The sequence below is a fragment of the Triturus cristatus genome, chromosome 8 (genome assembly GCF_964204655.1).
Source record: "Triturus cristatus chromosome 8, aTriCri1.1, whole genome shotgun sequence".
In the NCBI taxonomy this organism is placed as follows: Eukaryota; Metazoa; Chordata; class Amphibia; order Caudata; family Salamandridae; genus Triturus; species Triturus cristatus.
The window spans coordinates 446,851,305-446,862,834 of NC_140591.1; the positions used below are offsets into that span (position 1 = coordinate 446,851,305).

The 11,530-nt window shown below is 43.6% G+C and overlaps 1 protein-coding gene across 1 annotated transcript; it reads left to right on the forward strand.

The window, feature by feature from the left end:
• The first annotated feature begins 7,814 nt into the window (after positions 1 to 7,814).
• Positions 7,815 to 8,951, forward strand: LOC146802278 (general transcription factor II-I repeat domain-containing protein 2A-like). The gene has a single exon (XM_085623742.1). The coding sequence runs from the start codon at positions 7,815 to 7,817 to the stop codon at positions 8,949 to 8,951; it is 1,137 nt and encodes a 378-aa protein (XP_085479868.1).
• The last annotated feature ends 2,579 nt before the right edge of the window (positions 8,952 to 11,530 follow it).

Genomic DNA, 11,530 nt, shown 5'->3' on the forward strand with positions numbered 1-11,530 from the left:
GATGTGTCACGTCCAGTGGTCGAAGTGGGGGATAAAAAAGTAGGGGAACTGTGGGCGGGGCATCAGGGGGTGGGAATAATCAGGCATTGGTTCAGTGGGCGGAGTCAGAGGTGTGGCTAAAAAGAGCAAAACATCCTCATTTTTAGCATGTTTGGCATTTCACTGACCAGTTACAGCTTATAAGTGTTTTTTAATGCTACCAATAGAAACACGTTTATTTGGGGTTTAATACAAGTTACTGACATTAAAATACATTTACAATGTGGGATACGTTTCAATCACAGAATGTCCCAAATACGCATATAAGTGGAATCAAAAGCCATGTGTGTCCAAGCCATATAGTTTCTTTCATCATCACTTTTCCTCCCTTTTTCCAACCATTTCTGAACATAAAATTTGGCTTTAGATTCTATGACAGAAGGACCCACGAGTTTTGGAGCATTGTTGATTACATCATTCTGTGCTCCCCCCACCCCCCACTCCGTCCATGCAAAATTATATTCCTACGTTTTTACGTGATTCACGCAACATGTCATGAAGCCAGCATTAGATGCCTCTTAGTTTCCGGTTATTGTATCTAAACATAGCTCTCTCTCACACAACCCAGACCTGGTGGTTTTGCAGATGCTTTTAGCAGTATCAGACGAATGAGATACAACTATTTTATTAGTAGTTGTGTAATTACTACTCGAGTTAGTTAGCAATGAGAATTGCAAATGCATCAATTCTGAAAATTCTGAGACTCAAACAGTGGTAGAGTCAGAAATAGGTAGAAATAGGTAGTGGTCCTTGGATTATCTCAATCAGTTATTTTCTCCCCTCCAGACTACTAGCCGCTACAATCACTATTAGACACCTTTGTTCTTTATCTCTCCACGAGCACTGTAGGTGTCTGCAAATACTACCCAACAGAGACTGCACGAGAGAACTTCAAACATGGATGGCAAAATATCCTAGTTTGTAAATGTTTTCCACATAATTATAGCTCTCCCGTGTTTGCCACATAATGCACCATCTGCTGCGTAATCTGACAGTTTTAACTAAAAGAAAATTGTAGCTCAAATTGATTAACAACGTGACTTGTGTTGCTGTGAAGTGGAGGGTCCTTTACAAAGGATGACTGATCACATTCTCAGTGCTGCACTTGTTTGTTAAACTGCATTGCAGAGACTGTTAGTATGTGTAAAAATGTCAAAATAATAAAGTATCAGAAAATGTACAACATTACGCTGCAGCCTTTTTTGCTGCAGGATTTAGTCAACACTGCAACATAAGTTTGTCTTCCATTGCTGCATAATTGCAGTGGCATCAAAGCAGGCAGCACATGCTAAAAGTGCTTGTGCATGAAGCAGAGAGACCGTGAAGTTTGCAAACTTAGGGGAATATTTATGGGAATGGTGGCGTCGGGCAAACTTGCTGCGCTGCCCTGCATCACAGGGAAAGGGCAGGAATGCACCGTATTTATCCAATACAGTGCATTCCTTTCCTTTTCCCCTGTGCTGATGCCATTTTGGCAGCCTAGCACTAACGCAGGCACCCTTGCACCATGGTGCAAGGATGCCTCTGTTGCATGCACCTTCCTGTACAAAAACAATCCTCTTTCTATGTGTGCTGAAAAAAGAAGGATAACAATATTTCTCCTCGTTATGCCTCCTGAGGCACAGGGTCAAGACTGATTTGCATATGGCCATGTCTGAACTGGGGTGGTGGAGTAAGATAAAGAATGATGGATTAAACCCAGATCTGTGACTGGGGGTGAATGTTTTGTCAATGTGCAACATTCCGTCCATCATATTGTGTGTTTTGCGATTCGCCCTATGTGGGAAGGGTATGGCTCACTACGCCACTGGAGTCAAGCTATCCTGGTTGAAGAGGGGTGAAAGCCCGAAACCGGTACTAGGATGCTTGATTCCGGTCCAGGCTAGACATGGCTTGGCAGTTCGGGCTGGACTGTTCCCATGAGGCACAGGGTCAAGACTGGTTTGCATATGGCCATGTCTGAACTGGGGTGGCGTGGTGAGCAAAACAACAATGGATTAAACCCAGATCTGTGACTGGGGGTGAATATTTTGCCAATGTGCAACATTCCGTCCATCATCTTGTGTGTTTAAATGTGTTTGTAACTCAGGATACACAGGAACAAACTGCGATCAGAAAGGTAAGGAAGAATGGGTTATTCTTTATATTTTATATCTGTGTTTTAATAGTTGCAGAATAACTACTGGGTTTACAAGGAACTCTGCAGTGAGTTATGTGTTTTTAAGAGATAGTCTTTTTGCTGCACAGTTCTGCTGGTTAGGTGGAGCCTAGAACCAGAGCGCATGCACTGCTCTGCGAGGCTTATTGTAGAGGAGTACGGAGTAGAAGCTCCGGAGTACAAGCTCCGCCCACTCTCTGCCCATATTTGCCATTGGCTTGTGTCATTGTCCGTCCTAAGTGCTGGCTTCAGATTTGTCGATAGGCTTGTTAGTCCCTCCTTAGTATTGCCTCCTCTCCATTTGTCACCTTCCATGGCGACTGTCCCCTTTACTTTGAGTATTACACGGTAGGTGGTATTTTAGACTGTGAGCACTATTTTCGCTAATGAGGTTCTCCTACTGCATGCAGGACGTGCTTTGCTGCATTCTTTCCCCTGTCCAGCCCCGCCTTCCCTCCCATTGTCCGTCCTTTTCACCCCCCTCCCGCTGTCTGTACCTTTCACTCCCCCTTCCTCCCATTGTCCGTGCGTTGTCCTTGTATTTTACTATCCCCCGCCCTCCCTCCCGTTGTCTGTGCCTTTCACTACCCCGCTCCCTACCATTGTCCGTGCCTTTCACTCCCCCCGCTCTCCCTCCCATTGTCCGTGCCTTTCACTCCCCCACCCACCCCCCTCCCGTTGTCTGTGCCCTTCAATCCCACCCGCCCACCCATTGGCCGTGATGCCTCCCCACTCCCGTTGTCCGTAATGCCTCCCCTCTCACTCCTCCCCCTCCCGTTGTCCGTGATGCCTCACATTTTTAATGCAATAGGTCTCGCGTAAATACAAGACCTATTGCATTACAAATGCTTGCATTAAAGAGTTTGCGCCCTGTTTACACGTGGCAATGACCTGCTCACAGCGGCAGACACACAACCAGAGGGCTTTAGAGCGCGTTACATGGTCACCAGTTACTTTATTTAAGGGCATATTTCTTTGTAACAAAAACACGTGAGCATAAAATGGTTTCAAAGTCGTTTGATTTTTGTTTATGAACTTAAAAAATAACTCTTTATTATGGAGTGTATACTGTCGTAAACTTCAATAACTTACGCCCTTTTTGAGAAATTGTGTGTAGCTGAGTACATTAGAACAGCTTTGTACAAATTCAGTTCGATAAGAATTCTTTTTTTTTTTTTCACAGACCGCGGCGTTTTCAATGTACAAAACAACCATTTGAGTCTTGGCGTCACTTTCACATATGGTGATCTGAGGCAGTTTACAGTGCTTAGGGTCTATTAACTTTGTCGACTTCAGAATTCTTTATTACACAAAATAACATATTTGAGATTAAAGCGCTTAGCAGCCTGGCTGCTACATTCTTGCAACAGAGTTTTGTTTCCGTCTTCTCACCTTGAGGTGGTAACTCTGTGATGTATTAAAACACGAAAGCACTGTGTGATCTTGTGTAAACATGAAAGAAATTATAATTGTAAATACTTTTTAAAAGAAGTATATTTATTTATTCTTTTTCAGTATCTGTTTTGCTTTTTGGGATCCTAGTATGTTTGTGGTCTACACACATTCTTGGGAGGGCTTTAAACAAGCATTTGCAATGCAATGGGTCTCGCATTTACGAGACTTTGAGCTACTGGCATTGTAAATGACAAATCTTTTATCTATGTGTTGGTTTTGAAAAGAGATAAATAAAAGACATTGTCGTTTACAATGCCAATAGCTTAATACTTAGCAAATGCGAGACCTATTGCATTATAAATGCTTGTTTTGTTACTGGGGGCTGATTTTGCAGCACTGCCGCAAAACCGGTCCCCAGTTACAAAACCAGCCTCTCCTCCCACATCCCGTATGGCCAGGCTGATCTTGGTGCCAGGGCCTATTTGTTTTCACAATCTGACCCGGGATGGGGTCTGAAAGGGGCTCTGGTGCTCAGGGGTCACAGAACTTGTGCCGCTTAAATGCAATATTATTTTTTTTTAAAGGTGAACAGTATATTTTTAAAACACCACATCTCTTAACAGATACAGAGTAGCCATTTACACATTAAATAAAATAACATAAGACACATTAAATAAAATAACATAAGAAAAACAGCTGATTAAGACATTAAACGTTTGTAAAAAAAAAATGCATCAAGGTATTCTATACTCCTGATCTCCTGATACTTGCACAATTGTCACTATTGCCTCATGTAACGTACCGTTTGATTTTGTAACATGCTCACTTGTAATTTTTCTCCTTATGTATCATTACTGCTCCTATTGTGAAGCGCTCTGACACCTTCGGGTAAAGTCTGCGCTATACAAAAACGCATTAAATAAATAAAAAATAAAAAAATAATAAATTCCCAACTTACTTGATGTTTATATACGAGCGTGGAGTTGAGGCAGTCCAGGCTCCTCTTCCAGGCCCCAGCGCGGAGAAAAGAGCAGGTCTGTAAAGGAGGGGCTGGGGACCTCTGGGGCAGGCACGTAGAACAATTTCCAGGAGAGGCTGGTGGGGCTGGGTCAGCTGGGGGCCTCTTCCACAGCAGCCGCCTTCCTCCTATTTTCGAGTTCTGGCTGGTTGGAGAGCAGATTCACAGCCAGCCAGGGATTCCTCACTGAATCCCTCTTACTTCTTTTCAGTAAGGTGTCCGTCAATCTGGGTGAGCCCGAAAATAAAGGGCACAAGAGGCCAAGGGCGGGACCACCAAACCTTCTTGAAGTGACCATTGTATCGGTCACAGTGGGGGCAGGCAGGTAGCATCGGCAGTAAATGAGCTGTAAATCACTGTAATTAGAACCATCAGAGGTAGCAGTTTTCCCACTGACGGCCCTTTCAGTGTTGTTTTACAGGCCCCTGTCCCCAGATACAGAGGGGAAGGGGGGGAGGTCGTGGGCACTGCAGAGGCCTTGTTCGATATGCACCACACAGGGGACATGGCTAAATGATTAAGCTTTCATTTTAGTATGGACCATTCCTGCAGTCCTGGGACGCTTTCTTAATAAAAAGAAGTAGGGGAACGGACTGTAATAAATTTTAAAAGTAGGGGCACGCCGTGCCCTTCCGATCCCCCCCACTTCGAACACTGGTCACGTTACTTCTTATGATATCATTGGGGTAAAATTTCAAGTGGCGTCAGATGGTGGGATATTATATCGGCAGAGCTCACGTAAATTTAAAGGACATGTCATCTCCTCTCAGGTCTGCTATTTCAATGACTGCAGTGAAATAACGTTACGTCTAGGGCACGACCAAATATTCTGTTTTAAAAAAAAATTATTTTGATCTAAGACAGCTGACGGGAATGTACTTTCTACCTGCTTGTGTGTGTCAGCATCAGTGACTCTGCAAGCTGAATACTATAATAAAGGCATTGTTGATTTGGTCATTATTCAGTTATAAATCAAATATTTTTATACTTGTTGACCTGAAATAGCAGTTTACCATTAACCCGACCATTAAAGTGCGCAGTTCTTATATTTAATTTACTGTCTGTGAGCAGTTTTTTACTGTTTTTTTCCCTGTTATGAACCTTCTGAGAGTTCAATAACTGAAAGCCATAATCCTGCTGTGTCAATTGTGTCATTGCCTTAAATTAGATAGTTTCAATAAAATATTTATTGCTGCTTATATGGTGCACTTGTGTCACCCAGGGCAGGACTGGCTATACCGGGAATTCAATACAATAGAAAAGCATTGAGTCTGGGTGGGACGGTGGTAGGAATGCCGGCTGTGAGTATCCTCTCTCTTTCTCCTCGCCTGCCTCACATGCCATTGTAATAATGTTAGATCAAAACAGGAACTCACATATGAGAAATGGGAGTGGTGTCACAGACATTACTTGCAGTAATAGTTGTGAGCTGCTGCTGTGTTATCTTGCCAAGGCTAGACCTTTTGGTTTTGCTAATGCTTGCTTTGGCTGGTTAGCGCTTCTATCCAAAGGTTCTGAAGTTTTTGTTTTCCTCTTATTTCTGGTAGGAGCTGTGTCACATTTTAGTTGTTTGTGAAAAGGTGCTTTTCTTCTCCCCGCAGTTTTTTTTAACTAATAGGACTTCTCTCTTTTCTTTGTGGTGTGAATTGTCCTTGATTGATGATGGGTGCACTTTGGTTGATACTGTTTTACAGTAGCTTTGTGCGTGCCCTTGAATGTTTGATGGCTTCAAGTCGTGGCAGCTTTGCCTTGCATCCTTGTTTTTACTTTCAGCTAGCTGGAGATATTTAAGAAACTGCATTGGTTGAATTATATAACGTAATAAGCTGTAACTGGGCAATGAAATGCCAAACAAACACTAAAAATTGGGATGTTTTACTCTTTCTGGCCACACCTGACTTTGCCCACTGGCCCAATCTTCTGGTTATTCCCGCCCTCTGATTCTCCACCCGCTCTACTAACCCCCCACCTGAAACCTGGCCCCTCCCCAGCCCCCCTCTACAGGCTTGACCATTGTATCTGAGCCTTTCAGATTCCTTTAGTTTGACAGCTGCTCCACACCAAATAGCGCTGTCCAGATTAGCGCCTTCCATATGTGTTTCTACTCTGTATCCTTGTACTGTGTGCAGGCCGGGTCTGGTGGCGCAGTGGACTAATGCGTTAAAAGCAGGGGCCTGTGTTCTACCTCATTGTCACAGGTTCAAATCCTGGCGGGTCGTGCCTTTCATACATCTGAGGTCGATAAAATGAGTTGGGTAGCAATAAACATCTGTTGTGCAGCGCCAAGATACCTATGGGTGAACTTGTGCTTGTATATATGGGTGTGTGCATGGCATTTATTTCAAATCCCTTTTAAGTGACACATTTCATGCATAAACCAATGTTTAAACAAAACATTACTTTGCTGTTGCTCACAGATCTATTGCGAAAAGTGGTGTTGGTCCATCGGTCGTGACGTGGTGTCTGTCCAGCGGTCGTGTGGCGTGTCGGTCCATCGGTCGTGTCGGTCCATCGGTCCATCGGTCGTGGGGTGGTGTCGGTCCATTGGTCATCCGGTGGAAATTCAGATTCCTGGTCCTTGTTACTTGTTGCATAGTAACACACTAGCTGGAGATCTCCGCAATGGCCTACAGTCCAGTTTCCAAGCCTTGCAAACGACCCAGATCCATACAGAGCGAACGCAGGACCTTCCAGGAAGCATGGGAAGAGTACTTGTTTGTAGAATGTCCAAAAGAAAAAGCCCCCTGTTTGCTTTGCAAAGAGAAAGTAAATGTTCTTAAGAGGTATAACCTGGAACGGCACTACAAAACACGGCACTCTGGATACACTGCGAACTTCCCACTGAACTCAAACCTGTGTTCTGCAAAAGTGGCATTGTTGAAGCAAGCTCTTCTTTCCCAGCAGAAGATCTTCCTTTGCCTGATGAAGGAATCTGAGGCTGTAACAGAAGCGTCTTTCAAAATATGCTACTTGCTTGCCAAACATAAAAAAACATTCTCAGATGCAGAGCTGATGAAGCAATGTTTCCTTTCAGCAGCCGAAATTTTATTTGACAACTACAGTAATAAAGGCAGCATTTTAAAGGAAATCAGTACATTGCAGCTATCGGATTCCATGTGTGCACGCAGAATAGAGGCAATATGACAAAACGTCCAGGAGCAGGTGATCAAAGCAGTGAGAGAGTCCCCGCTCTTCAGCATTGCCATGGATGAGTCCACAGACATAGGCGATGTGGCCCAGTTATTAGTTTGGGTGAGGTATCTGGACCAATCGATTCATCCCAAAGAAGAGCTCCTGTGCCTTCTACCACTGCTAGGGCACACAAGAGGAGAAGATGTACTGGACAGTATGTGCAACTACTTTAAAACAAATGACATACCACTGAACACTCTTGTCAGCATAACAACGGATGGGGCTTCTGCCATGGTAGGCCATGACAGAGGCTTCGTATCTATGCTTAAAAAGAAGCTCATAGGACAGACTGTGATAGACTACAACTGCATTATTCACCAGGAAGTGTTGTGTGCAAAATTAAAGCATGGAGAACTGAATAATGTCCTAAAAGGTGCCGTGAAAATTGTTAATTTTATCCGTGCTAAAGCTCTGAACCGCAGACTTTTTAAAGCAATGCTGCAGGAATCTGAAGTGGAATATACCGACGTCTTGATGCACACTGACGTGCGTTGGCTAAGCAAAGGGAAGCTTCTGGAACGGTTCATCGCATTGCTTCCTGAAATTGAACTCTTTGTGAACAGTAGAGGCCAATCGTTCCCAGAACTAACGGATGTGAAATGGCTTGTTATGCTCCATTTTCTTTCAGATCTTTTCACACATTTTAATGCTCTCAATTTGACCCTGCAAGGTAAACAACAGCTTGTGTGCTCCCTCATGAATGGTATTTATGCTTTTGAAAGTAAGCTTGTGCTGTTCAAAGCACAACTGGATGATAGTGACTTCACCCACTTTCCAAAACTGTGGGCTGTGATGCAGAGGTTTCCAGATGCACAAGAAATTCTTTCAAACCTCGACCTTGGTGTTTGTCTTGAGGAAATTTCTGGGGAGAAAGCATCTTTTTTGGGGCAAGCACCAGAAGAATTCTGGAAAATTGTGCCCCCTGACAAGTTTCCTCTTCTTTTTACAGTGGCCCAGAAGGTACTATGTATGTTTGGGTCAACATATGCTTGTGAATGTTCATTTTCCACAATGGGGCTGTTGAAGAGCAAACTCAGAAATAAGCTCACAGACATACATCTGGAGCAGCTCTTAAGGCTTGCAGTTTCCAACTTGGTACCAGATTACAGAAAACTAATTGGTGACATGAAATGTAAAATAAGTTCGTAGTGTTGGTCTTTAAAATACCTATTTTTGGGACTCTGAAGCCTTTGCTGCACTGGGCATGTGCTGAATATCCGGTTGCTGCAAATTGCCATGCAATCCCACTTAAGATTGCTATTGTCTGCTAATAAAAAAGATATTATAAACATGTGCTGCATGTAGTTACATCTGCTTTGGAAATACAGCATTGTCTAGTAATGTTTTGAAACGGGAGAGATTTTTTCCCCCCTCTAGTCACGGCCCCAATGACTCTGCCCCTAATGACCCCGCCACCACCGGTGCGGCCCTCGGCCACAAACCACATTTTAAATTCGGCCCCCGAGAGAAAGTTTGTGAGTATCCATGCTCTAGAACAATCTTCATGCTCAAAAAACCCAACAACGTGGAACACCTCCATTTGTTGGTCCTTCAACAGGTTAATTGTCCCTTTGTCTCTCTGAGGAATGTGATTTAATTGCTATGGTTTGGGTTTGTGAACTGATTATTGACAATTGTAGGATAAATTACTGAGTAATAATAGATTGTAAAGGCATTTGCTTGTGTAATTTCTTAATAATTCAATAATTCTAATTTGTTTTTTAAAATATTTTGTTGTTCTATTGTTTAGCGTGTGGGCGTTTTCTTTTAAGTGTTTTTATAACGCTGGGTCTTCCATGGCTTTGATGATTCAGTAGATCTCGTTGCTAAGTAATAGTAACTGGGTGTGTGCGAAATGTGCTGTTGCGCAATTATAGAAAATTTCACTAAAGGAGCTTGAAAGTTTGTGTAATGCTTTATAATGAAGCGACATGAAACTCTGGCATTTAGGGGCCGATTCTGATCCTGGATTTTTATTTTCCATACAAATCGGATCCATTTTTTTTACATACAAATCCCTTCCAACCCGTGTAGTACGATTCGTACGGGAAAAATACATACAGATCGGCCCGATCCTTACAAATCGGATCGGGAAAAGCTGTATGACACGGACTTGTAAAAAAGACCATACAATTTGTAAAAAGGCTGTCCAACCTGTCAAGTACGATTCGTACCGGGTTGTCAGCATGTGATTTGTATGGAAAATGGCCTGTATACGGGGAACGACCCGTACCGGGCTACGAAGCGAACCCTTATACACCTCGTACCCTGGTATGACTCGTTCTGGGGGTACGACTCGTACCGGGGTACGGGTCGTATAGGGGTATGAGGCGTACCGGGATCCCCCCACATGCGAGGCATGTGTTTGGTGCGTACCCCAACATCTCGCATGTACGCACCGTACATATGCGATTTTGGGGTACGCACCGTACATACGCAATTTTGGGGTACGGTGCGTACACAAGCGATTTTGGGGTACGGTGCTTGTACGATGCGTACACGACCAGTACCCCTTCAGTGCGTATATACGCACCGTACCCCACTTTCCGTGTCATCGGTACGCACCGTACATACGCACCATACCCCTGTATTCATGGGGTGTACGACGTGTACATGGGGGGTCCGTCTCATACTGTTTTCGGGGCGTACAATGTTTTCCCGGCACTTTTTGGCTCCTGTAAAAAAAAGAGCCGTACGGAGTGCCGTTTGTACGAATCGTACTTGACGGGTTGTAAACTGCTGCCGGGAATACATGTGAACGTCGCGTGCAGGGCAATCCGACTCGGAATCGCTTGTATTTACGAGTTGTATGGTCTTTTTTACAATTTGTATGGAGAGCGTCTATTTGTACGGATCGTACTTCCTAGGTTGTAGGGGAATCCTTACAAGTACGAGTTGTATGGAGAAAACGTTCCATACCACGATTTGTACAGCGTTTTTCCAGGATCAGAATCGGCCCCCAAATGTTATTAATTAGCATAAAATGCATCCTCCCATCCATTTTATAAACAAGGACACATTTCACACTACATAAACAGCGCAAATAACATAAGTGCCACATACGACCACCACTCCTGTTCAATGTGTTCAAATTGCTCCTGTGCTCCCATTGTCAAATTTTGCCACATGCGCGGCGAAAAGAAAATACACGACATGGCTATGGCATGGTTTCAGGAATTTTATATAATAATTGTAATAATAACAACAAGCATTGTTAAAGCCAATACGTCTCCCATTTGAGACCTGTTGGCTTTTGCCAATGCTTTTTGCCGATGGTGGGCAACATCACCGAAAATAAATGCATTTTGCTGGTACTGTGCAGCATCATAAAAAAAAAAAAAGAATGAAATAATTGTGATATTATTTGTACGCCCACGTGTTCTTGTACGCATCATAATGCTATGGCAGGCCAGCATGATGCACCATAAGTGCGCATGCATCATTATTGTATGCGTACAAGGCATGGCATAGTGGCCATTTAGTTTACTTCTTACAGGTAGCAGATGCTAATTGGATTGGTAAGTAAAAAAACATAAAGGTGCGCAGAAGAGCTTATTTAAAACAGAGCATCCTGAACCCTGAAAACAAAGAATTAGAGGACAGCAATGGAAGGGATTGGGGGAGCAATGTAGGAATGAGTGGGGCGGAGGGCAATATTGTGTACTTAAAACAGAGTCACTGAGCAGCAAATAGCAGCTCCCGACAGGCCCGGCTGCAGCAATTTTTAT

Bases quoted from the DNA above. Each gene is read 5' to 3' on its own strand.
- LOC146802278 (XM_085623742.1), top strand. From the start codon at position 7,815: ATGGATGAGTCCACAGACATAGGCGATGTGGCCCAGTTATTAGTTTGG.